At 45.5% G+C, this 27,784-nt stretch overlaps 1 protein-coding gene across 9 annotated transcripts in view; it reads left to right on the top strand.

Annotated features, from left to right (window-relative positions):
- LOC133349246 (nuclear pore complex protein Nup153-like) overlaps nucleotides 1-27,784 on the top strand; it is a 45,075-nt gene that overhangs the window by 6,839 nt on the left and 10,452 nt on the right. For 4 of the 9 annotated variants that reach the window (XM_061562573.1, XM_061562579.1, XM_061562574.1 and 1 more), the window contains exons 3-16: nucleotides 5,602-5,753; nucleotides 7,650-7,772; nucleotides 8,233-8,352; nucleotides 9,659-9,697; nucleotides 10,541-10,591; nucleotides 11,420-11,584; nucleotides 18,368-18,414; nucleotides 18,791-18,956; nucleotides 22,058-22,237; nucleotides 22,694-22,762; nucleotides 23,032-23,110; nucleotides 24,140-24,313; nucleotides 24,906-25,004; nucleotides 26,149-26,366. In XM_061562573.1, the coding sequence (XP_061418557.1) occupies nucleotides 5,602-5,753; nucleotides 7,650-7,772; nucleotides 8,233-8,352; nucleotides 9,659-9,697; nucleotides 10,541-10,591; nucleotides 11,420-11,584; nucleotides 18,368-18,414; nucleotides 18,791-18,956; nucleotides 22,058-22,237; nucleotides 22,694-22,762; nucleotides 23,032-23,110; nucleotides 24,140-24,313; nucleotides 24,906-25,004; nucleotides 26,149-26,366 (1,682 nt within the window). The remainder of the gene's footprint in view (nucleotides 1-5,601; nucleotides 5,754-7,649; nucleotides 7,773-8,232; nucleotides 8,353-9,658; nucleotides 9,698-10,540; nucleotides 10,592-11,419; nucleotides 11,585-18,367; nucleotides 18,415-18,790; nucleotides 18,957-22,057; nucleotides 22,238-22,693; nucleotides 22,763-23,031; nucleotides 23,111-24,139; nucleotides 24,314-24,905; nucleotides 25,005-26,148; nucleotides 26,367-27,784) is intronic. The other 5 variants (XM_061562580.1, XM_061562576.1, XM_061562575.1 and 2 more) reach the window with 4 other exon arrangements.

The raw sequence follows: 27,784 nt of genomic DNA, 5'->3' as shown, positions 1-27,784 counted from the left end.
TATTTAACCAAGCTCCATCCATGCTGGTCAAGGCAAGGAGCGGAGATTGAGCAGCAGAGTTAGGTGTATGGTAATGTAATTTTCCGCACTGCCTTCTGCTGACGGTGCATACCCCACAAATAACAGGAGTGGATGTTTGGTTTATGACCAGGTAACCGTGATTCTAAAATCTTTAACCAGGTGGGTCTGCAGTGACGATACATTTGTCAAGGTGGATCAGAAAGTGTGGCCGTTTTTTAAAATTAGTAATTTTAGCTGTGACGGTCCCACCTGATGACAGAGACTTGTGTTGCCTCCGAAACGTCGTGATTTTTTCATTTTATTTCTATTACTTTTAGTAATGTTATTTTTTACCTACGTGACTTTACCGAAAAATCCTAAGAGTGTACCCCCCCACAAATTGTCATGATGTGGTTGCGATTCCTTTCAAGAATTGGTTATTTATTCGTCCTTCTGGTCCATGTAGAATCCATAGAGGCTGCAGAGTATCTGCAGGCTCTCCCTGAAATAATGAATAAAAAATAACAATTGGCAATAATGTGTTCTTAAAAAAACATGTATTGTGAGTAACAATGGATTGTAGTCGTGGCTGTGTTAAGTATTACGGCAGAAAAGTAGCTGAGCTACTTTCTGCACGTGTCAAGAGGTGGCTGATAAAAAATAAAAGTGCCCATGGGAAGAGGCATAGAGGAAGGCGTGAATAAGACGTTTGGAATGATTGTAGCAGAAACAGGAAGAACCGCATGAGTGTGGCAGAGGTGGAGGAGCTCATTGTGGATACCACAGTCCCAAGGGATCTGCTATAACAGTGGTTCTTAACCTTTGCTGCAGCCTTTGCACCCCTTTGGTTATCAATTGTAAAAAAAAGTATAATGTTAATAAATACACAGGTTTGATTTTTCGATTTAAATCTTTTGTGACTACAGGGATTCATAATGGAAATAATAAAATAATAAAAATAAAACATAATTAAATAATTCTCACCACGTTTCGGCCACAACGCAAGCAGCCGTCCTCAGGTGAAGAACAGGTCTGTCGAGAAGACACAGTCTGAATGACACACCCCAGGCTTGGAGTCTATTTAAGCTGGGAAGGAGGGGGAAGAGCGCCTTGACAAAGGAATTTGCATTTCAAGAGGCAGAGGTTAGTGTAAATGCGATTGGTATTACCTTAGAGTCGCGGCATTTCTTGAGAAAGGTGAGAGACTCGATTAGCTGAGCCTTCTTATCCCGGAGTTTGTTGAAGGATTTTAAAGTTTTGTGGAATCCCACCCCGTAGTGGCGGTAAAATTTCGATTTAAAGCTTTCGTGACTGCAGGGATTCATACATAAGTTGGATGAAACAAAGTAGTTGTACCTACGTGGCAGTGCTTAATTTGTGTTCAAATTATTTACCTTCTCAAAAAATCTGGCATGTCTCGCACCACCAGAAAGGGAATCTCTTACCCCCAGTGGGTGGGTGCACCCCAGATTAAGAACCATTGCTCTATACGGATAAAATAAACATTGCAAGTGTTGACTGGCTTTATTGTTTATTGGGGATCATCAGGACATCTCAGCCCTGCAAATCAACTGAATGTGCTTGATCTTGTCGGATCTGAGAAGCTAAACAGGCCTGAGCCTGGTTCATACTTGGATGGGAGCTGTCTGAGCATGCTAGATGTTATAGGCTTGGACGGTGAGGTGGCCAGGAGATGGCAGTACAACAGTGGATCTTTTTCCAACTTGACATTTATTAATGAATGGACTTGCCAATGCAGGTCTTACTCGGCGAGGCATACCTGGGTGAAGGTCATTATTTAAGTGGAAGTTTGTTCGTCACAGAAGTATCTTTGAAATAATTCCTGGAATGTGCATTTGTTTAGCTGCACCAACCGAGTTGTCCCATTACAAGGATTCCTCAAATTCTTGCAATCTGCACGGTGACAGTCTAATGGCTATGATGAATACTGACACCGTTCGTGGCGGTAGTCGCGCTTGTAATATTTGTTTTGTGGTTTTGTTTCTCGCACGCACGCACTGTACCCTTTGCGTACAGCAGCTGGGTGAACGCATCATGCTCTTGTCATTGCGCACTGTAAACCCGCCGATAATGTCATAACGCCTGGACAGGCGCAAAGTAGAATTAAGAGTGCTTCAGGGGTGGGGGGGGGGGTGTGGGGCATTGCCATGTCCTGATGCCGACAGCGTCGTGGGTGTTTGTGGTTTGATTTCGTTGGAGACGTTTGTCCTTTTGAAAATTGAGAATCCAAGCGCTGTATTAAAAATAATGGTTTCAGAGCATCATGCAGTAGCAAGTGGTGTTTTAAGTTCAAAGAACAAATCCTGTTAAACAACTTTTAACTTTTGGATTGGTGCAGTGCCAATTTAAAATATTTTTTAGTCTTCAAGTTAAGATGAAAAGAGCCAAAAATGGTTCTCTGTACAAAGACCAAACGGTTACTTTTTTTGCAGATTCAAGTGTGCCCTAGGTGGTTGAACAGGAATGAAAAGATTTTATTAATGAGAAAAAAACCTCTTAAATGCACATTTAGGCACTCCCAGCGCTCTAGAGATATATACGTTGCGAGTTGCAATGTACGAGTGGTATGGCGGTACAGTATAGTCAATAGTGTCTTAATTACTCGCTCAGCTGGCTTTATATTGTTCTGACAACTTCATATTTATTTTGGACAGCTCTATGCACAGCCTAGGTATGTATCTAGAAATAAAAAATGGTAGTTTTTTAAAGATTGCGTGTTTCTTAATAGTACAATTTAAAGGTCATTTTGATGATGATAAAACGACTTGAGTTTTGACTTAGTATTTTTGTTTGTGGGTTTAACATTAGCACTGTTAGTCGGCAGGCTTGAGGCAAATTGGTGGTGTCCAAAGTGTTATTTTTGAAACCGGCAGACTGGTGATGCATAGTTTTCTTGCAGCTTGTGCTGCCGGTTAATATTTCACAAAGTTTCAAGGTTTGCGAGTCCTCATTGATCCTTATTAGATTTACATTACCAGCCAAATGCTTTATGAGGCTAAGATTTGAAAGGTTTAAATGTTTGCTGACCAGTTGGTTTTCTTTTTGGAATCCGCTGGCTTCAGATAATTTTTCATGACTTTTTCTTGCACTGTTGGTTATGTGAACACAGCACGTTCACAGTAGAGGGGGGTGGGGGGGCATTAAGCTCCCAGTGAGCCGCACGGTCAATGCAAGACGTCCTGCAGAGTGCATCGTGTCCTGCGTGCAAAACGCCTGTCTGCAGTCGTATTTCTAATGAACATGATGTCCAGGGTTGCCATTTGTGGGTGAGACAGTGTCCTGTAGGCAAGCTTTACAGAACCACCCACTTTAAAGACTTGGCATGCTGGGGCTTTGCACAGTTGGTGGCAAAGGAGCATGTTGTGATGACCGATGAAGCAGACTGGCACTCAATTTTAGCATAATGTATTTGCTCTGGGTGCCCTGGATAGAAAATTTTTGCTATCTGACCTCCACTGTGGAGTTCGCGGATACAATCAGTAGCCTTAGGCAGGCACGTGGAGAGAATCCGCTGAATCGACAGGGAGGGTGTTGTGGTCTCAGAAACTTTGATATGGTGGGGGGATTGTGAATGTGGTGGAGAGGTGCGGTGAAAGATGTGGCGGTGATGTCACAGTGCTTGTATCTCGGTGCATGGAGATGTTTGCGCCTGATCTTGTCAAAATGCACTGCTCAAAATGTTTGCTTGCGCTTTCAAACAGATGAGAGACCTTCCTGATAACTCTTTGCAATGTCACCACAACTGCACATTCTTCCATGGGTTTGCACTGCGTGATTCCCCTGAAAAGAAGACTTGATGAGTAAAAAAAAATACTTTAAAGTTATGGTTAAATGCATCACTTTAGTTCTGCAGTCACGTCACTGCATTTACATGTTACCTTGTTTGGAAGTGACATCACATCGATGTCACTGCAATGCTATAATGGCACGCAAAGCTCTAAACTCATGCCTGGGATGCAACTCAAATGCATAACTGAAAGCACATGTATAAATGAAATGCATAAATAATCCATAGCCATTACATTTTTTGTCTTTCATTTTCCTTCAGTGTTACATGACCATGCCACTGTCCATATGGATGTGAATTCATGTCTTTGTGCGGTTGGGTATGTGGGAGGGCATTCCCACAGTGGTTAGTGCAGTCTGCTACAAACCGTGTGACCAGCGTTAAATTTTTGGCCACGGCTAACATCAGTGATGAGCAACATCTGATCCTTATGGCGGTACCTCAGGGTACCAAATAATACAAAATGGCTGAGGCAATTAAATATTTTATTTCTGGGACACTTTTTTCCAGGGGTGTACTTAACTCTGCGACTGGGGTATCAATCCGAAATCAGTGCTACTCCGCGATTTAGAAACGCAGCGAGGACGATTGCGCTGAAACCCTGAACGCTCGTACGCACCGTAGTGGTGCATCGTGTACAGCTCGTCGAGATGAGTCGATCGCCGACCATCAACAGACTAAAAATGTCTGCATCACAGACATGATGCGAGAACCGGGGTGCCGTGGTACCCCGGGGTACCACCATAAGGTTTATCTGTTGAAATCATGGGTGTGTATCCTAAGTTGACTGCATCAAAAGTACACCTGCTACAGTGTAGCGGTTAGCATGCTGCGCTATGAACCCGTCGACTCGCGTTCGATTTTCACTCGCGGGCAACACAAGTAACGGTTGTCTGAACCGGCCCTGGGCTTTTCCCGTAGGCCATCTCGGCCTTCAAATAAGTACCTCGTGCGGTGTGTAAACGCTGCCACCAAGGAGACAGTTGGGCATGGTGCTGGCCACTCGCCCCCTCATGTATCGTGCCGGCCTTCATAGGTGCTCACGAACAGCATTTGCCCCAAACAGTCTGTTACAGCATGGGACCTCCTTTGCCAGTACCAAAATATGATCATAGGGTTTTCCCCTTTTTTCTGGCAACAAAACAGGTGTTAAGATGTTATAACACCAAACTGAAACCTTTTTCAAGGAATCATGTCGGCATTAACCATAATGCTTGTGGTCAGAAGGCAAACAAAAAACATACTCTGATAATATATGCATTGTCCTTGAAACTGATTGGTCCACACCAGAGACAGCTTTCTTCTGAGCCTCGTCTCAAACGGTGTTAGAGCAGAGGACGCCAAATGGCGGTCAGCCCAAAGACAATGCTATATCAGTAATGAGAGCTCGGGGTGAGCATCTTCATCATGGGACCTCCTTTGCCAGTACCAAAATTTGATAATAGGTTTTTCCCAGGCTCAAAAGAAAGCTGTCTCTGGTGTGGACCAATCAGTTTCGAGGACAATGCATATATTATCAGTGTTTTTTGTTTGCATTCTGACTACAAGCATTGTAGTTAATGCAGACGTGATTCCTTGTAAAAGGTTTCAGTTTGGTGTGTTAACATCTTAACACCTGTTTTGATGGCAGAAAAAAGGGTGAAAACGTTTTATCAGTCTGTTACAGGTTATATGCCGCATCACCCCTGCTACATATGTCTTACCAGCCTTAACAGTTGCTCGCTAGCATCACGTGGCGCTGTGACGACTTCGGTTTTAACGGGGGTGATCGTTGCTCCTGGTTGTACCCGCAGATGTGAGCATGCAGCCGCGTGGTTCGGCAGTGCTGCTGCAGCCTCTGTGGTGCATGGGGGCGGAGCTGCCCGCTCGCTCGACCCCGCAACCGTCGGCTCACAGCGCCAAGAAGCCCTCGTTCAACCTGACGGTGTTTGACAGCTCCCGCACGGTAAGCCCCATGCAGCATCGTCATTTATTATTCATACCGTGCCTCTCAAATGTACAGTACATTTCGAGGCACCGGAGCAAGAGAGGTATTTGAGATAATTGCTCAACGAGGGAGTGATTGCAGACCAAATACAATGTTTGTAAAGATGCAAGAGACAACGGCCCTTCTCGCATTTTTCGTCCACTTGATTTCTGCGGGCGGTTGCAGTCGTAGCAGCAGCAGCAGGCTCGTGTTGTCCGTGTGTGTGGACAGCGATCTGACCACGTGGAAAACCTGAAGGGTGAATTGTGCCTCAATGGAGCTGATGACCGGAGGGTGTGGCATCAACGGGGGTCAATGTTGATAGGACCAGTGGACAAGAGTTGGGCAAAGAGCAAAGGGATGTTTGTTGGCATGTCGTTATTCACCCCACCATGATTCATGAATTGTATTGACACAATCAGCAATTGGAGTAATGTGTTTTTGGTATCACTGTTGCCAGATAGCCAGCAACGAATTGCACGATGAAAGTTGTCATAAGCCTCACATGTTGATTTTACCCTGGAAAGCCTCGCTGACTTAAGGCTTTTTCAGCGGGGTCTTGCACTTAATGTTTGGCTGATTTCAACAATGAGGGTTTTTCCCGTGGGAGTAAACTGTAGTCGCTGGAGATAACGCGTGTAGGTAACACTGCCATTTCTGTAGTACAATATGCATAGCTGAAGGAAACTGCATCAGAAAGAATAACAAAGTTCTGCATGTGTGGATTCATAAACCATTTGTGCTGCTATCTCCTGGTCACCTGGTAGCCCAAGCAGTATTGGGAATTTCATAACTTTTCTATGGTCTACGAACCCATACCTCCTAAAGTGGTGGGTTACCTGTGTGTGTGTGCACCATCATACGATTTAATTAATAGTTTTTTTAACACATTTGTACCATCTCGTTTGTGTTCTCATGTATTCTGCCTCTTTGAATGAGCCTAAAATGATTATATGTAATATAAAGACATTTACGCTAATAAATTGGAACGTACATCGTGAGTGTATAAGAATGGACTTGAATCGAATCATTACTTGTTTAGAGATTGGCACTGGTCACTCGAGCTACCCTGAGGTTATTACGGTTCGGTGAAACTGGTTAATGACTCAAACATTGGGGGTCACCGATTGGTGGCCCCCAATGTGGGGTCACCGATTGGTGGCCCCCAATGTACTCCTGTTCGGATTCTGTAATAATATCTATTTGGCACTTAAGTTTTCACAGCCAATCGTAATCGAAATGTGGCCTTCTGCGTTAGGCAGCGTTTTTAACTTATGTGGGCGCCTTCAGGAATTGCATTACATTATCGACGAGTAATTAGTCTGCTTTGTGCTTGTGATCACTGGCTGTACCGCTGTATGTGGAACTTATTTTGCACCATACGTAGCCAACTGTGCTTATCGGAGGTGCGGGGAAAGGACAACAAATGAGACACCAAAAGCAGTACTAAAGAAATTAGTTTTCAATCGAGATTTTAAAGTGCATAGCTCCAGTGGCTTCCTAATATCGGAAGGCAGAGCATTCCAGATGGCCGCAGAAGTGAATCTGAAACCGCGCAATACGGTAACCGTCTTTGATCGATGGCAAGCCAAAAGCTGCCGCGAGGATGAGTGGCGTTTGCGTGATGGTTAATGCTCCTTGACGATCAGCAAGGTATTGTGGTTTATTTGTGGAAAGCACTTTGTGTGTAATGAGTGCGACCTTACGATGTTTATGTTTGGCAACTGGAAGCCAATGCAGCTCGGCGAGCACTAGACGGACACGGTCATTACTCGTCACAACACGTGCAGCGAGATAATGTTTTTGGCAGACGTCGAGTAGTGAGTTGCAATAATGGACGGCACTAGTAACATGGGCTGGCGTGCGTTGCTCCAGGCTGGAGGACTGGGCTCTGGTCAGCGGGGAGAGTCCACTTTCTACGCAGGGAAAACCACGTATGGCGGGGCATCTGCCATGTCACGGCCATCACAACGCAAACTGCCTGTCGCCCCTTACCAGGTAATCGCAGTAATCAATCACTCCCTACCAGGTAACCAGTCGCTTGCTGCTGTCCCACCACTTATCTACAACCACCTGCCAGCCTCTACCGGGTAACCAGTTACCTACTACCATCCTCTAACACAACTTGAAAAAAAAATATCTCCCACCGTGCCCCCTCCTTCTCCGAAAATTCAGCTTTCACTTTGTACTTATATTTCAGTCGGGTTATTTTATTCTTGTCAGCATTAAACGCCACTTTATTTGGATTCGTTATTTTCTTGACCTTGCAACGATAATTTCAACTTGATTCGTGACCGCATCGTTTTCGATCAATGTCGACTCGTCCGTTGTCATATCTGGCCGTGCTTGCCCACGTGGCGTTCCTGGGCATTCCTTGCTCCAGTTTGCTGGGCTTTTGTTTTTGGCAGCGTTCGTGCTGTGCGTGTAACATGCACCTGCCCGGGCGTGTTGTGCGCAGGCTCCCTACCGCGTGCAGGTCAAGGCGAAGCCGGCTACTCCCAGGCTCACGTCGGCAGTCACCAGCGTTACCGCTCGCCGCATTCTCCAGTCGCTCGAGAAGCTGTCGTCTCCGCTGTCGGTGAGAACCGCTTTTTCGCCCTGATCCGTGTGATCGTGACTTTTGCATTCATTCGTTGGATTTGTGAAATTAAGTAAAAAAAGTGGGTAAAATTCATTTATTCTTTGATAGCACAGGTAGTGTTATTACAGATTCTCACCGCTACAATAATTTAGCATTTTTACTGATGGTTTAGAACTGCGAACATAGTTTAATTCCTCTGCACACTGGTATCGCCTGAAAACCGTCCCATTGCAATATATTCCAGTGCATGGAGGAGAATCCTCAGTTAATGCACTGGCTTCCAACGTCTTGCTCTTTGTCGCAGCTAAAACACAAACTGAAATAGATCCAAATATCAAGTAATAATAATTAAAATGTTTCATCCGCATTCCTACCTATGAAGCCAAATACAAAAAACATATCCATTAACATTTTCAAAACAAGCAGATGGGGGTGCTCCTTAAAATAAGCAAGTTATAATGCGTGCTCATTTGACTGCCTTCTCTTTACGGGTCTGCAGTTTACATTATATTTAGCCAGGGCAACATGTGGCCATGTGGCGGAGTGAGATTCCTGGCAGAGTGCCTGTCCCCTGTGCAGAAAATTCACGTAAAGTATCGTAACACGTGCCGCTGTGATGGTTCTGTACGAGTATCCTTTCACCCTGTGACAATTCTTCTTTGTTAATTGTACAGGGTGGCTCCATGGCTTCACAGGTTACTTGTTTTTTTAGGGGTGCCACACTGGTGATGTTAACTACCTCGCCTGGTATACAGGAGGTCATAGGTTCTATACCGACCCTGACCCTCGCCTGTATATTTGGCGTTTGAATTATGTGCCCCATGGTCGCATGGATTTTTCTTCGGGTTCTCCGGCTTTTCCCTCCACATTAAGAAACATGCGTTTAGAGTATTTGCTGCTATCATTTGTGGCCAGTGGCCTCTGAAAAAGAGCTCTATATCTCGGTGGCCCTTACCTCCGTAATAGAGGTATTTGGGTTAAATCGCGTAAATAACTTGCCTGGTACAATAAAACCAGTTTATAGTATTATAGTTCTTGGAACTTCCCATGTTTCAGCATTTGTATTGATTCTACCATATATTTGTTGTTTGAAATTAGCTTGCGGGAAACAAGAAATGGGCGGTAACCACTCAATCTCAAACCAGAAACTGAACTATTCTCTGTAAATATCCACATGATGGAAAACAAGTAAAACAGATGCTGGAATACATCTGTAATAAACTAATTTTTATTTTACTTGAACAAGTCAGTGTTGGCATATTGTTGTAAAAGGTACTTAGTCAACATTTCTTGTTGTTTTTAGGATGCCCTCAAGATTCCCTCGAGCAACACATCCCCTTCTGTAAGCGTCGTATATATCGCACCACATCTGCCACAACGTACGGAAATTGATTAACTAGTACAGGTAGTCCTCTACTTATGATATAGATGCGTTACGACGACCCCATCGTAAGTCGAAAATATCGCAAGTCGAAGATGGCCTAGCCTACCCAGGAGTCTTAAAGAATGGTGATAATTTAGCAAAACAGAGCAATTTACAGTACCGTACTGTATCAACTATATACTGTATGTATTTATGAATTACAATACTGTATTGCACAGTAAAATGTAAAGTAAAAAAACAAGGTAAATTCTTAGCCTACCTATATGAACTGCAATTTAATAGAAAGTTTTTTCAGGAAACAATCCTATCTGCTATAAAAACTTTTAACATGCATTGAATGTATTGTATCGTGGTAACCCTAAAATGAAATCGCTAAAGCTATGTATCATACATACATTGAACGTATCGTAACGTATCATTGTACTGTACTCGCCAAGATTTGTACGCCGCTGCGTTTGCCTGCCGCGCGAAATGTAAAATATTTTACAATTTTGTCGTATCGCCATCGTAAGATCGAAATATCGTAAGTCAGACCATCGTAACTCGGGGACTATTTGTGTTGGAGATCGAACTAGTGTTGCAGTGTGCTTCTGATGGTCAGGGAAACCAATTCCAATCTTGGCGAGGTACTTAAACGAGAGTAAATTGTTTGGTTAATGCATTTGGGATGGTGTTACTCAATGAGGGTTTGGTAGTTATCTTTAATCAGATGTGCCGTGTATTTATAAATGTCACTGTGCAGTGAAAATGTTGGTTTATTAATTGTGTTGGAAACTGTGCGTCCCCGCTGTGTGTTCTCAGCTGTCTGGGTCATCGTACCTCGACCCAGTGTCGAGTCTGCGAGCTCACAGGGTGAGTCGCACATTTTACAATCAGTTTTGGATGTATAATCAAACTGCAATTACATATAAAAATGTCATAATTACAGGGGGGACTGGCGCATCTTGGAAGCAAGTGAAAGAGGGGGGTGGTGGTTTGTTGTTTTTGTAGGCGGAGTTCTACAGAGGTAGTGGAAGGCTTTTGAGAAAAAAGGTGAAGTAAATGACACCATGATGAAACGTTGGAATAAATATATTGTGAATAAGTTGTAGGCAGAGGAGAAGATTTGGGCTTGAAGAGCAGGGTATCTGCAAAGTGGACTGCCAGGTGGTAAAGGGAACTCTAGAAGGCCAGCAGTAGGAATGACACTTCCATGGCCTTATTGACAGAATGAATTGCCTCATTGAGACTGAGCAGACGTCAACTGGGAGTTTTGAGAGATGTTTGGCCTCCCTGAAGAAACCCTACAGTGCAGTCTCATGAGACGCGTTTAAATGTTGGGCTCACTACATGGTACTTAGCACAGAATTGGTGGCTGAAATCCGACCGCAGTTGTGCAGCCATTTCTGGTGTAAATTAAAGAAGTGAAAACAAGACGGATGATGCAATTTAACTGAACTCTCAGTAGTAGGCCATTGCCAATGCCGTTAGCACAATCTGTTTGATTACTTCCAACTAAAAGAATATAACAATTACGTGATGTTAGTTGTGTAAATTGACGCATTTTTCCCTTACACGAGACGGTGCATCTCACTACACACTCACCCTAGGTACACAAAATATTTTTGACTGTGCGAGTTGTGCACCCGTGAGCTTCACTAACGTGTGACGGCTGTGCCCACGTCCCACCTGCGTCGACAGCTGCAGCCACAGCGGCCGCCCGTGCAGCAGCTGGTGACGCCGCGTGCGGCCGCCGTCTCGTCCAGCCGCTCGCTCTACCGCCGCTCGTGGGCAGGGCCTTCACGAACCGCTTCACCGTCGCCCTCAACCACCACCACCGCTGTCGCACAGTCTTCCCTTGCGAGCGTGAGTCAATTTCGCCATCGCGGCCACCACCATCACGCAGGATTCCCTCGCCACCACGAATTAACATTACCATCACTATTTGGTTCTTTCGGTAAAGTCACGTAGAAAGATAAACTAATAAATTAAAGACTAGCACACGACGTTTCGATTGCAACACAAGCAATCATCATCAGGTATAAATGAAATAGAAACACAAATCTAGTATACTTAGAAATGTAATGTATTTATACCTGATGACGATTGCTTGTGTTGCAATCGAAACGTCGTATGCTAGTACAGTATTTACTTTATTATTTTATCTTTCTACGTGACTTTACCGAAAGAACCAAAGAGTAATTCCTGCAGTCACGAAATCTCCAAATTAAGTTTATTGCCATCACTAGCACCATAATGGAGGCTTCTCTCGCCGTCGTGAGTGAACATTGCAACCACTGCCGCCAGTGTTACTTTCGGTCCGGCGCTCTCTATCATCTTACTCGCTCTCTACGGTGGCATTTGCTTCGTAACTTGACACCGCAGGAATCTGTGCGTCTCCTCTGTACCCAGTGAAGTTATGGATTGCAGTCGCATGCACGTGGTGCAGTAGGGCTCCCTCTTGCATGCGGATTTGTTATGGTCTGCATACGTTGTGTAAATATTGGCTCCAATATGTGAATTGTTAATGAGGTAACTTTTTTATTTCATGTATTGAGTGTCACGAGTTGGTTTATTTTGTACAGCGCATTCACAGCCAGAGTAATTAATATATGGGTGATCGTGACTGACTGATTTGTAATGTGAAAATGTTCTCATGATTTGGTCTACCTCAGTTCTAAATTGCTGTACGTTTTGTGCTTAACACTTATATATCATCCCAATCCCCAGTAAAATCAAGTAACATTCCTCTCATGATATGTGATGCTAAAGCCCATAGAAAAAGGCAAACCGTGCTCCCACTTACGGGTTAACAACTATACATAAATCTGTTATTTTGAAATGTCGGTATAATTACGCTTAATTATTCAGAGTGAAAAAAAATGTATGGCATTGGTTGTGTACCCGTGAGGAAGAGTTGCGTAACGGTTTCTACGTGTGATACGCAGAGAACAAAATGAAGCTTTAGACATTTCGGTGCCAAAATAAAAGAAAAATAACCAAACGTTCGGCACAGGCGCTGTCCCAGGGGGATTACCTTGGCTCTCCTAAGAGCCAGCAAAGCCACCGTCCTGCACGAGCTGCTTCAGCAGCCTGCCGTTAACGTTGCGCAACAATGCACGCCTTTCATGTGGAGTTGTGAAAAAACTGTGGTGGTGGAGTGTAACACGTGCAGTTACATAATGGTTGACACTTGGACGTCCATGTGCGAAGCCACCCACGCACACTCGTAGGCACCTGCTCTCTTATCAGGAACGCACAGGCACGCAGGAACCCAGGCACGCGGAGACCAACAGGTTCATCCACGCGCTCGCACACATGCAGACACACCGACACCAAGCTCCCCACATGCAGAGGTGCCTCGCGCTTGTTAGACAGGTGGGAGTAGAGAAGAGGCAACCACCTTTCCAGCTCCCTTCCCACACACATGCCTGCAAGAGAATGAGATGCATCTGTTGCCATGTGCATTCGTTTGAGTAGATCTGCATCCAATCTCTTTCAGTCTGCTCCTCTCGTTAAATGAATCACTGGTAATAATATCGTCATTAATTCTGAAGGCATAGGACAGGGTGGTTCAGATGTCTTGTGACCCCCATTTAATATTTTTTAAACTGAATATTGTTGAAGTAAGGTTAAAATATAAAATTAATATGCAAAGGAAAAAAAAAGGGGTTAATTGGGGGTCACAAGACATCTGGACCACCCTGTGTACAATTGCACCTTATGGCTGTACCCTGGCTCTCGCATCATGTCCGTGATGCAGTCACTTTTAGTCTGTTGATGAGTTGGCGATGCGGCGATCGACTCATCTCGACGAGCTGTACACGATGCACCACTACGGTGCGTACCGCGAGCGTTCAGGGTTTCGGCGCAATCGTCCTCGCTGCGTATCGACATCACGGAGTGGCAAGAATTTCGGATTGATTGGTGCGCCAGTTGTGGAGTTAAGTACACCCCTGAAAAAAAAATGTAATGGCCTTGGTCCATTTAGTATTATTTGGTCCCCCGGGCTACTGCCATAAGGATAATTTATTGGCTCACCCATCATTTCGTGGTTGCTTTCTTTGGTAATATACAAGTTGGCCTAAAAGTCACCAAGTAGGGTAATATTTATTTGAGTAAATCACATAAGTCAGCAAGTAGGATAATTATATTTATTTGAATAAATGACACGGTTATTTAATTTATTTTACTAAATGTTAAATCTGACTGCCATTAACATTAATTCATGCATGCAATCTCTTTTGAAAATAATTAAGGATTTCGTTTTTTAAGATTATAGGTGTAATCTTTCAACGTTAATCAATTGTTTTGTTTTAATTCAAGGTTCTTGGTCGAGTTTTGTAACCGACGGATTTGAGGTGACGCCACATGAAGAAGAAACATCGATATTAATAACGATTATAGATAAAATGTTAACTTAAAGACTAAACGATGAAAACAGATTATTAAAGTAAGCGAATGAACCACGTGTCCTGACTTTTTGGCCACACTATACATATAATTTCTACACATCTGCACTCCGACATTGTATGATACAAGGTTTACCCACACCGCTTAATTTCTTTCCCTTCGGTCTTCCTTTCCGAATACACTGAATTCAAATATGCTCGCACCTTGCTACAGGAAGTGATGGGAGGGAGGTGGGTGGCGTCTCTTGCAGGACCCCCATTACAGCTGTTCTCTCTTGACCCGACACGGGAACAAAACCACGCTCCTCCCAAGCATCGAACAAACGAGCGTGGACGCCGCCGAGTGCGCGTCACGCGTGAGCAATTAGGCGAGAGGCCTGGGGGGAGAGGTTGTTCAACGATGCCGCCTTGGCGCGAACGTCACCGTCACGCACCCACTTCTCTGATTAATGGCCCTCCATTGCTGGAAGGCCAACCTCTCGTCCGGGGGCCACTTTGGATGTGATTACGGTGTTTTGTAGGATGCTCGTAAAATACTGAGCAGCTTTGCCGCTTGGGCCGTGAGGATCGCGTTGGCTCTCTTTGCCGAGTTTGGGTATTCCTCGCCGTTCTTGGTCTGCCTCGTTAAGGTCCTCCCGTGTTTTAGCTTGGGAATATTGGGCCGAAATTGCGTCCAGTGGAAAGCAGTCTGTGGTGCTGCTCGCAGCTGTGAAGCAGAGGATGAGCAGAAGAAAATCGGAAGGTCCTTACAGCGACATGTAAAGATGCACTCAACTAAAGCGGAACGCAGAAAAACACGTGTCACAACAGTATTTAATGCTGCTATAATAAAAACTCGTGCTGTCTGACAGTGTAGTACACTAGTGGAGTAGTGATTACAGCAGTGCCGTGATGCAGTGTAGACTTGCGCTGTACAGCACATGTCAGTTGGTTATGATGTAATCTGTTATTTCCACATTACATACATGGTGATGATAGTGATGATAACAAGTGAAAATCAAAACTAACCTTTCTGTATGATAAATAAATGAAACCAGACGCTGATCTTTAAGTTGTTAGTTTTTTTTTTCCTCTGACTCACTTTCTCACACAGACTAAGCTCATACACAAGATCTATAAATAAATACTCGCCAGTGTGAATTGCAAGATTTATTACCTGCAGCTGTATCGGTAGATCAATAATTGGGAATTTTACCCTCCCAACGGCTGCGAGCAGCACCACAGACTGCAAATCGTATAATCACGTGATGTTCGGCAAAGGCGAGCAATCAGTGAGTAAAGACAATGGCTTTAATTCAATCAGGCGTAATAATCACAATTGTAATTTACTATATTACTTAAATTGAGCACTGACCAAGCTGAAATTTGGAATGTGTTTCTATGCGATTGAGCAATGATCAAGCGATTAAATTTTGAATAATACATTATATCCTTTCTGACAATTCCCACAAGCCTACGTGTTAAACTGATTTTAAATGCACGTGTCTGTATGCTCGAGCAGTGACCGAGCTATGATATTGTGAATGTGTATTCAGTCGAGCTTTAGATGTTAAATTCGTGTCAATGTAATCAAGCACTTATAGAGCTATGACATTTTGAATACCTGCGTCTGTGATCGAGCAGTAATTGAGCGATGGTTGAGCATTCATTGATCGATTATTTTGCTGATGAAAAATCCGTATCTTTTCTGACAATTCCCGTTCCAGTAGAGTTTTTTGTTTGGGCAAAAATACCCCCCCCCCCCCCCCGAAACATTAACATGATGAATCATTTATTCTCTCATGGATCCATTATGTCCCATGGAAGCACGGTCACTCGGTGCGGGCTGTATGAGCCTTGAGCCAAGCGTCACGTGGCCGCGGTACACCCAAGAGGAGTATCCGGGGGCGGGTGACGTGCGACCCGTCTCGTTAGCATGCGCGTCCGCGCGGTGCTTTGCTATTTCCAGCCCGGGAACATTACGTTGCGGGCTCACACTCCTGTCCGCCTGCTCTCCTCCCGCTGCCCGAGCGATCGTTATATATATATATATATAGACTTGAGAAGCTGATTGCCTCTCCTAAGCTCTCCGCTGTTGCCAGGCTGGCTGGGGCCTATGACCAGGTTTTCTCTCTGGGACTAACTGAAATGTGTTCTGCCGCAACATCAGTGGAAATCTCCAGGCTGCATTGAGCCGACTTCGAAAGATGAACTGAAATTTGAACGGTGCTGTTCAATAATGTCTCTCCTTTGACGTGGCGATAACTGTTTATCGATTAAAATTGATCTAATGCTCACAGTACGTGATTCCAATTGTACATGTCAGAATTGATTATTTGACAATTCAGTCGGATTGCATTAATTGAATGCAAATGCTTCCTTTAAGCTAATAGTGGCAACACAGTGCAGGCATTGTTTTAGAGCCAGTGAACATTAACACGATGTGCACAAACAAAGACGTGTCTTCTTGGATTAAATTGTAACCACAAATAGCGACAGTTCATTGAATTGTGGGTGGGTAGAAGTGTATCGATTTAAATCTATGGGTACATTTTGAACTTTGGCGTTTCTGCAGTGAGCGCAGTGCTATACATAGTGCTACATTTGCCATGGCTCTGCGTTTATAGAGGACGCACAACCAAGGGACATGTGCACAAAGCCGGATGATGTTTCACTCTCCGGCTTGATGGATCACACAATGTAACAATACCACCTCGCAAGCTAAATGTAATTATTTGCCCCATTCGACAAGAAGTTGGCATAGTTCGGGGTCGTGATTTGATTACATTTTTTATTGTGGTTCATGTGTCATCGATATTGGATGCAAAATTTGCATGAACCTGCAGAGTTTCCAAAAAACACTCCGCACGATTTGTGTGAATTCATTAATTTATTCTTGCATGAACATTTTGTGCACACAGACTCCAATAAAACGATTATTTTCACAAGTCTTAAATGGTCAAAATTGTATCTTAGCAATTTGGCAATATATATACACACACACAAGTGAAAGGAAAGTGAAATATTAATTTTGTGTGATTCTTCTTTGGCAGTGGTGCACAAGTGAAAATGAAACGCATTGGTCAATAACTCTCTTGGTGACCCCATACCAGTCCATAATTACCAGTGCAGTACACAGCTCCCCCACTGTCTTGCATCATAACCAGCGCCAGCCTTGTTTCTGTTGATTGTTTATCGGCACAGCGTAGCCACGATTCCCAACGAGGCGATGGTGCACCATTTACCGTCGTTTTTGCTGGCCATCAAACAAAGACGTTCACTGCATCCGCTGCACTTACGGATGCGCTTCTGCGGCCGTCTGGAATGCTCTTCCGACATTAGGAAGCCACTGGAGCTATGCACTTGTAAATCTAGATTAAAAACTATATTCTTTAGAACTGCTTTTTTTGTTGAGTTTGTCCTTCCCCCGAATATCCGGTTAGCGCGGTTGACTATGTACGGTGCCAAAGAAGTTCAACATGTATGCATAGTTACGGATCGTCAGTTCAGTATGAACGGGATGTCGGACTGCCAAAGTCTTGATCGGGTAAAAATTGTGTCAGAGGAAGATTGAATGAATAAATAAAGCCCTTATTAACGATACTGGGTGTCCCATACTGTGTGTCACTTATCTGAAGCTTCATAAATGACACACTTATCCGTAGGTCCCCGATTTATAGAGCTCACCATTAATCTAGATTGGAAGTTTTCGTGACTGCAGGGATCCATACTCTTTGGTTCTTTCGGTAAAGTCACGGATTTATAAAATAAAATAAAATAAATCGCGACGTTTCGGGCGCAACACAAGCGCCCGTCATCAGGTGGGACAACCACAGCAAGAAACAATTGCAATTGTTGCAAGAAACAATTGTTGCAAGATTTATTTTATTTTATACTCCCCATTTATGTTGTATTAAACATGAGAGTGACTTTTCCTTGATGCTTGAACAGGCTAAAATGTAAGTTATTTTTCTAATTAACTCAGCTTTGTTCTCTCTTGGGAATAGCCTGGGACGCACAACCTAGATTTGACTCTAGCCACGTAAGAGCTCTGTATTTTGAGGTGTCTGTCTTTAAGGAGCACACCGTCGCTGCTTACGAATCCATCCGTCTCTGTGTCACACATGGGATTGTTGACTGTCCCTAAAGCACTCTGTTGATGCACGTTTCCTATTGAACAAAGGCCTCTTCGGCTGTGGGTGCTGCGAGTCACGAGGAACACTTTCCCAATGGCGGTGTTTTCATTTGTCTTTTTCAGGACTCCACTCAGCCGGGAACTTCCTGTGACAATCGCACACTGCAAAGGTGAGTCATGTGCAGTCTGTGAACGAATATTTTTATTTACTTCACCTTTTGTACATTTCTCAGCTGTATCTGGGTACACCACAGTTAAGACGATCTGCATATTGCGGATGGAGGGGTTAAAGTGTCCATACGCTGACCTATTCTGTTGTGGTCTTAAGCTTTGCAGATGACTTATTTTAGCTTTGGGTTCCTTTCGCCAGCATGGAGAGTGGGGCACCTCGACCTTTATTGTTATCGTTCAATTCCTTTTACATTTTGTTTAATTCATCAAATAATTGAACCGACGATCAGTAATCGGTTACTTAAGTAGTCTGACTCCATCCGCGTAGCAGTGTTGGAGAACGTTGCTTTGACCCGTTACCTTTTTTGTTTGCAGCAGCAAGGCCTCGCTGCCTGGGCCTCCCAAGGCCCTTGCCGAGCTGGCGACCCCAGTAGCCAACGGGCTGCCCAGGGGGGGCGGTGGCGGCGGCGGTGGTGGTGGCGGCAAGATGAAGCGTGAGCGGATTGCCGTCCACTTCTCGGCCCAGAAAGACGATGAATCGGTGAGTGTGCGTGTGTGGGATGCTCGTGTGTGTGGGGGGAGCGGTAGTGCAGCGGTTAGCGCGCTGCGCTACAAACCCAGCGACTTGAGTTTGATTCCTGCTCACGGCCAACGAATGACGATTATATGAACCGGTCCTTGGCCTCCCCAACAGTTTGTTAAGGCTACAGAGGGAACCTCTGTTTTGTGTGGATATAGTGCTATGAAAATGGCGGCACAGGGGGGAACGTGGGTTATCGGCGTTTTCCAACCCAGTGCTATCTGATATACAACTTGCGTGTCTTCATTCTCCAAACGTCAATCCTTGTTCTTCATTGCTAGTACTGATCCATCGGTAGATGTTCCTAATTGTTCTTCGAACAGAAGGTCCAGTCTCTTATTAACTCAACATTTGTTTTCAACGGAACTTGAGGTCCGCCTGGTGCAGCTAACTCGGCGTTGCTAATTTTTTACCTGCATCGGGGATGATGGGTTGAATTCACCCTGCCAGGGATTTTAACCCCACAGCCTTATTGCCGTGACCGTGTTGTTTGTCCGTGCCAGCTATCCCCGGTCCCTTGCGTAATGTCCTCAGTGGTGGAGGGGTAGGGTGCCCTGCGTAACAGCTTTATTTACCATTATTACCGTGGAAACCAAAATTTTGCCCATTTACAGCTTCCATTGTTATTTACATTACCCCTAACACGATGTAAATATATTAAAGGAAGGTTAATACACACTGAAGCGACTCTTCTAATGCACAATCCCTTGCTACAGTAGTTGCTGTACAGTACCAAACTAGGACGTCCTGGCACGTGAGGTTTCCCCGCGACGTGGAGACACGCGCATTGCTGTGTGCGCACACCGTCGCAGTTTTGAACTCGTGCAGTGTGACTTTGACGAAAAAAGTAGCAACCCTCCTCCCAGCTTTTAGGGGTTTCCAAAAAAAACCCCATTGTATGCAGAACCAGAGTATATCACACCAATGTGTGGTGGCTGTGTAGCAAATCCGATGCAATGAACGGTTATCCGCTGTCAGCTGAGGGAGTGTGAGGGAGATGCCCGTAACTGTGTAATTGAGACCACGCGCGTCTGCAATTCTTTACCAACGTTGACCACTCGGCTGCAATAAGCAGTCCCCCCCCCCGGGCTGCTGTGAAAGTGGGGGGGGGGGGGGGTTAAAGCTCTTTGGCAATTGAGATGAACTTCACGGGGTGTGTTTATTGTCAGTGACCACCTGCCACTAATAAGACAAGCCACAGTGTTTGCTCGTTACAGCCGCTCTTTGTTGCCCGCTCCCTCGCCTCGCACGAACATTACTTGTGAAGCAGGCGGGGGGCTGTCCCTTCAGCTGTGTTTACAACTCCGCCATGTGTCAGGGTGTTCAGAAATCCGTGTGACTAACACTTGTCGCCTTAAGAAAATTCCCCAGAAGCGTTCCCAGTACGGAGTGCGCGTGCCCACGAATAGTATCATTGCAAAAAAAATACCACTTGTTGATTGTCTACTGCAGCATATGATAATTGTTTTTTTACCCTTTTATCTGGCAACAAAACTGACACCTTGTTTGCATTGACCACAATACCTGCGGTCAGAATGCAAACAAAAAACATAACTCTGATAATGTATGCACTGTCCTTGAAATTGATTGGTCCACACCCGAGACAGCTTTCTTTCGAGCCTAGTCTCACATGGTGTTGGACCAGATGACGCCAAAAGGCGCACAACTCAAAGACAATGCACCATCAGAGTATGAGAGCTCGGGGTTAAGCATTTACACCATTGGAACCTCATTTGCCAGTAACAAAATATGATAATTGGTTGTTTATACCTACTGCAACATGTTATTTCAAATTAAAATGTCTTGCCTGGGTTTGAACGAGCTTTTTCAGACATTCGTACATGCGCGCATGTGCAAACATGATAATAATTATAATTGATGGGACGTGGGCATCAACGCCGGCACTATCGGTCACGTGAGCACAGACACACGATTGTCGGACTCTTACCGCTGTGGTTGCGCAGCCGTCGCGGTGACTGCGGAGCTCCCACAGCTGCGCACAGCCGTCGCTTGCTGTCTGCGTGCGACGTGTGTGCAGCAGCTGCGCTCTGGCTTCGAGTGAGCGTGCACAAGGAGGCGGCTCGGTCGTGTGGTCGCTTCCTGCTTTATTGCTGCGTCGCGGCGATTGCACAAGTTGAGCTGCACCAAGCATTTTCTCGTGCCAAGAAAAGCTCTGGGTGGGGGTCCCTTTGCCAGCAATCCCCTTCCCCACCTCGTGGTTTAGGTGGAAATCTATGCTACAACTTCCCCATTCATGACGGTTAACTGAAATTTAGCTCGGGCAGAAAATGTTGGTTTCTTTTTCTGAATAAGGTTGAGCTACTCTGCGAGATTAATTTTTTTTATTTGTTAATCTTAGGAAAGTTTTCTCCTACTCTTAATGCTTTTTTTCTTGAGGAATTGGCACTTATGTCCATGCTATTATTTACTACTGGTGTCGTATATTTCACTTTGGGTGGAGCAGAGGCGCAGTGGTTGTCAAAAGCACAAGTTTTATTCGGTGGCGAGTGATATTTATCTCGTCCTGGGCGTGTGTACCCCCTCTTCACTAACCCGCACTAACAAAGCATGGTGAAGTACGGTTATTGACCCCCACAACCGATATGGCAAACAGAGGCGTTCATGCAGCAGTGGATTGACAAAGGAAATGCAAATTATATAATCCACAAATTGTTGATTCAACTGCCGCTGCATGGAACCCACTACCGCTGCAGAGACGCCTTCACCAAACAATAGCCTTGGAGAAGTCCGGTAATTGAGATGCACAGGTGAGTGCACAAATGTGCTTCAGTACCACCTTGCAGCAACAGTGGGTTTGGGCGATTCACAAACCCACCAGCCCTTGCCTCCAAAATGCTGGATTCCAGACGTTCGCCAAGTCGAGCAGTGTGTGTAGTCATTGCTCTCGTTTTAAGTTGAAGGGGGCAACATCGCGTTCCCGCCGTTAGATCTCGCCGTGACGCCGTGTCGGCGCTGACGAGCCCCACGAGACGTGCGTGCAAGGATGGCCGCTTGAGAGAGGAGAGCGGAGTCGCCATTTGTGGGCCTGGTTTGCATTGCAGGAGTCGGACGTAGCGCTGCCGAGCGTGCCCCTCCCCATCCGTGCTGGCGCCCTGCCATCATTCAGCTTTGGCCCTGTGGCCACCTCCACACCGGCCAACACGCGGTCTGCTGCCCTTGCCGCCGCCATCGGCAGCAGCAGCGGAGGTGGTGGTGGTGGTGGGAGTGGCTCTACTGACAAGGTGCTCATTCCACATCGCGCTGGACTTGGTGTACAATTATAGTGTTCAGTGAACATGTCGGTGTTGCCTACTGTGTGTCTGTAAACTGTGGTGTGCATCAGTCTGTTATCGGATGGTACTCTTCAACAGTGTACGGAGTGTATGGTGGTTTACATGCTTGTGTGTATCGCTTCATGGTGTGGATGGGAATGTACAACATACAATCATAGTGAACACGACAATGTCGTGTAAGCAAGTTGCCATTGGATAGCATGTATGTTTGTTGATCTGCTTTCGTACCGAACGTAGCCAACCGTGCTAATCGGAGGTGCATACACCACCACTGCCTAAACTCTTCGCCACCACGTGGTGCACACCGCTACTACATTTGTGTACCCACAAAATATACACCCGTGTACACCACCGCAGAGTACACACCAGTGCATTGCGTTCAAGGTGGCATCGTTGTCCTTGCAGACGCCGTTTGCGTTCACAACTCCGCCCGTCAAGGCCACCGAGATCGAGCAGCCGCCCACCAGCCAACCGGTGAGAGCCCTGCCATTAACACGTGGCACGTCGCCCGCAGGCTGCTTGAGATGAGCAATGCAAACACACGAGGGCTTGAACCTCGTTGAAAAAAGTGATCCCGGACGGTCTGCGATTTGATTCTGCGCGGCGTACATTTCAAACGTCCTTGTGGTACGCGCCAGCACATGTGTGCTTTTTCCCCATGTCATGAATGCGTGCGTGTGTGTGCGTGTGTTTTGCGGTACTTGCGTCTCTCTCTTCGCACGACCGGGGCTACATTGGTGCAGCCACCATTCCAGTTCAGCACGCCGGTCACTAAAGCTGGCCTAGTGACGACCCCTACCACCCTGCCCAGCTCCGGCACAGGTATGGCTTCTCGTGGCAGCCAGGAAACTCGTGTGGCATGACAAAACACATTCATTCCTGTGGAGGGAGCTGGTTGGAATGTTGGGTTGCTCGGTCAATGGCCAGGGTCAAGGGCAGCGTGGTGTATTCTGCAAATATGGCTGACTGTGAGAGCGGGCACAAGCCAGGCATGAGTAGGTTAAACGTTGAGTTTTATAAGGGCACCACGGGGTGACCAGCCCCTCCCCACCCAGCCCCACGCCTCCCACTCCCCACCCAGCCCCTCCCCACCCTCCCCTCTCCACCCAGCCCCACCCCTCTCATTTTTGGATGCACGATGGATGGACAGACACAATAATCTCCTGTGGGCTGGTGTAACCAGGAGGTTTCCTACCAGTAATAAGTAATAATTATCATCATATAAAACTAGACTTATTTTAACTGGGGAGATGTAGAAGAAGGATTTTGCTTTGATTGGCTGTTTTGCCTTTTGTCCGTCCCGTTTGAGTGCCAAATTATACGGCACGTGATGATTCATGGATTCGTTGATTTAAATGATCTCCTTCTGTGCATCTAATTGTGTGGATGAATGGATAATTGAGTTATTAATGTAAATCTTAGGCATTTTTTTTCCATTTTTAGCTGACGTTCAGAATGAACTCAGACAAAGACAGCACATGTGAGACACTACGAATGATTTGGCATTAAATGATTTGCCCTCATTGTAATTCAATGAAATATCACAATTCGGGATTGCGATTTCATTCGACCATCGATCTTTTTTCCAATATTGTCGTGAACTTATCACGTTCAATAGTTGCGTGAACCGCAGAGTGTCTTGATGCTCGCATCATGAGCTTAACGATTCTAATCGCAAAGTAGTACACTTTTACCTGCCTACAAATGAGATCGCAAGTACCGGTGAGACGGCACAACCAAAGGGAGTGGGACAAACGAGACAAAAAAAAAACGTGTTCAGGATTCGCATTTGTGAGTCCACGCAATCCGTCCAATGTTTGGTTTGTGCCGTGGTGCGTCTCCCCACCCCAGCGGCTGCAGGGTTCGCGTTCAGATTGCCCTCGGCGACACAGACCACGCCGGTCCCGTCGGTGGGCGTAGTGGCGGCGGCAGCGGCGCTGTCTGGCCACAAGGAGCGGAGTGGTGGTGCCACGTCCCCGGCCGGGGATCTCAAGGGATCAAAGGGGATGAGCAAGCGAAGCAATGGTACGTCCGTCAATTCTCTTCGACACGTTACAATAAAAAAGAATGTGTAGGGACTCTACTTATGAACATTCGACTTACGAACTTTGAGAGATACGAACAAACCTGTCCGTATGTCCAGTTGCCTGTTTGGACCGAGAGTCGTAAGGTCAACCGATGCGCAATAGAATGGCAGTGGTTGCATCTACATCTGCAGAACATGAAGACCCACCGGCATCTACATCTACAGGCTATTATACAACTTTTAAAGCCATTCTCCGTGTTTAGTGTACATGCCGCACAACATGTTTGGAATCGACAGGAGTAAAGTTGAACTTAAGAACAAATCGACTTACAAACGGACCTCTGGAACTTAGCTCGTTCGTAAGTAGAAGAGTCCCTGTATTTTGCCTTGCGGTATAACCTACATATCAATTGTGAACCAATTCTGTTTGGTTTAGCCGGCTTACTGTGAGCGACTCTTGTTTTGCTCATTTTGAGCCCAACTTTGCATCAAGTCCATGTCGGTTCCTTTAATTTACGGTAGTTGATTTTCGTTAGGAAGATGCTTAATAATTAATAATCGAGCCCCCCACCCCCCGTGGTTGTTCCTCAGATGAGGACAATGACTCTGAAGGAGGTCCCTTCAAGGCAGCCAAGACTCTCAAGTCTGGCAGTGTGCTCGACATCCTAAAGGCCTCTTCAGCACCCAAAGGTCGGTGACGATGGATCCACATTACAATGAAGCGTACAGAACCCGTGCATACTCGGCTGTCCGATACGAGCTTGAGGCTTCGTTAATGAGAAACGTCATGGTGCACACGTTGAAGCCCTTTGTGTCAATCCACCGCTGGATAAGGGCTTCCACACACCGTGTGGGTCGTGGTGCGCTATTTAACCACACTTCATGCTCGTTAGTGGGGGTTGATGGTGGTGAGCATAGATATTGAGTAGAGTATAGTCCAACCATGAATTTGGCTGCACGTCCCTCTGCTGACAACATTTTTCAGCAGGAGCCTGCAACACCTGCTGAGCACGTGATGGCCGCAAGTCCAAGCAATTATCCAGGCTGAAGCCTTCGCGGTTTCTGAGATCCGACGAGATCGGGCGCTTTCCGAGCAGTTTGGTCACAGGCTGAACATGACAACACTTGACGTAGTTCCCGTGGGTTTGCAGTGATTGTCACTGGAGCGACATGGCAGCCATGTCTGTGGTGGCATTTTAAACGGGATTACACGCTTTTATTTAACTCGCCGTGTGTTGTCGTTGTTGTCGTTGTTGTCGTTGTTGTTGTAGCCTCAAATCTTATAACTCAATTTTAACCCACTTCCCAATGTGTTATCGACTGCAAACTTGGTATACTTATGTCATACTGATGACAATACTATATTCTATCATAAAAAATATATTTTTTTAAACATTCTTCTTTATATGTTATGTTTCGGCTTGGGTCTAATTGTCCACGGTCAACTAACGTTGATTGTAATTGCCCCCACGGTCCCTTGTGTTATGGCAAGCTTCGGGGCCACTTCCTGGAGTCGTGGAGTTCTTCCATTAATACAGTACATTCATGTACTTTTTAGTACATTTCATAAAAGCGTGTTTAAAAAAAGTTTTTCAAATATAAATAATTTTTCATCCTCATTTAACGAAGCTGCAAACCCGTATCGGACAGCCCAGCGCGCACAGCCTCGGCGTGTATCTAGAAAAACAACAACAACTTTATGGGTTGCGTCTTTAAGCGTGACACCGCCTCTGCCGACCTTCCCTATCGCGATGCCATTAGTCGGCAGTCTGCTGTTGAATGCTCAACTCTTCACGTAGTCACACATGCATTTGCCTTCTGAATTCTTTCCCAGGGCCAGGCTTCGGCGAGGCGGCGGCGGCGAGCGGCGGTAGTGGTGGCGAGGTGCGACCAACCGCCTCTGGGTTCGGAGATCGCTTCCGGCCGCCCGAGGGCTCGTGGGAATGCAACGCGTGCATGGTGCAGAACCAGGCGTCGCACGTGACGTGCGTGGCCTGCCAGGCCTCCAAGCCCACGCCCAAGCGAGCCACAGCCCCTTCCAGCATTCCAGCTGTGAGTAGGACGCAATCCTAACCCTGCAGCACTCGCTGGCTGTTTTGACTGATTGATTGCAAGGGCCTCTGGGTATATGACTTTGAGAATTCAATTATGGATGTCAAGAATACTGAACCAGACACACAGAGAATCCTAGCTTTGATTCTGGGCAGGCGTTCGCCGTGGTGGCGAGATGTTGCCTACCTCGCCTGGTATGCAGGAGTCGTGCATTCGATCCCGACCCTGACGCCTGCTGTATATTTGGAGTTTGCATGTTCTCCCAGTGGTCGCGTGGATTTTTCTCTGGATCTTCCGGATTTTACCTCAACATTTAGAAACATGCGTTTGGAGTATTTGGCTGCTATATATTTCCACATGATAAGCCACTTCGTTGAGCTTTATTTTCGGCTAAGTCGCTTCTGAAAAAGAGCTACATAGCTCAGTGGACATTGCCTGGTAACATAAAATAGTGTGAGTTTATAAAACTGGGTTTCTGAGGAGTTGGGCAGTGGCTGCGCACATAAAACAATACATGTAATATGATGTTTGAATTTGGTATGAACGATCGCTGAAGGCTGAATATCTATAGACTGATGGATGGGTGCTTTGTGAAGCGATTCTCTGCAGATTGTAAAGGACAAGTGCTGGGTGAGAGGCCTCTTCATAAGACTGCAGAAGTGGCGTCGTATTCGAGGGTCGTTGCTTGACATGTGATCGTTTGCGGAGTTGAGGGGTTCCAAAGTTTCATCACTTTGCGGCAGTACTCCCAATGATAGCAGTTATGTTCGAATCCATGATAGGGTCAAATATACCGCATTTATAAAATAAAATGTACCACAATTTTGACAATGTACCAATTGAACACATCCGTTCACGATACATGCGTCGAATCACGTGTGAAAGTGTTAACATTTTGTGAAGATTGTAATGTTAAATGTACACTAACAGTGCAAACGAAACTAATGCAGAAACAAAATTATAATTAAGACAATTAACTTGTTCTAAAAGCATATCCCTACCTTGAATCATGTCGGTTCATCAAATCGCCGTGGAGGTGAATTGTATGGTGCATTGTATGTATTCTGGGGAAGTTGATGGAGATTTAATGGAAATAATTTACTTTGAGGGCTTACGGATATCTCTTCACCAAAGCTCTCTCCAACGGCACACGCCCGTCTTATGTATGATTTCAAAACTGGGCTCGTTGTCACCACAAGACTTTTGTAAATTGTGATGTGGATAAGCAGGGCCAGGATAATAAGCCAAGCTTAGCAAATATCTTTAAATGAAATTGCCATTGTTTCTGTACTGTACACCTAGTTTGCATAAACAACGTTATTTTTTAAATGATGCCACATGCATTGGAAATTGGTGGGAGCGGTCTCCGAACAGCCTTGCAATATCCATTTACGTATGTCTAAGTTTTGGTACCCACG

Source organism: Lethenteron reissneri, chromosome 29 (genome assembly GCF_015708825.2).
Source record: "Lethenteron reissneri isolate LAM-NWPU_2019-01 chromosome 29, ASM1570882v1, whole genome shotgun sequence".
In the NCBI taxonomy this organism is placed as follows: Eukaryota; Metazoa; Chordata; class Hyperoartia; order Petromyzontiformes; family Petromyzontidae; genus Lethenteron; species Lethenteron reissneri.
The sequence above is the reverse complement of the archived record's forward strand: the minus strand, read 5'-3'. Positions and strand labels throughout refer to the sequence as shown.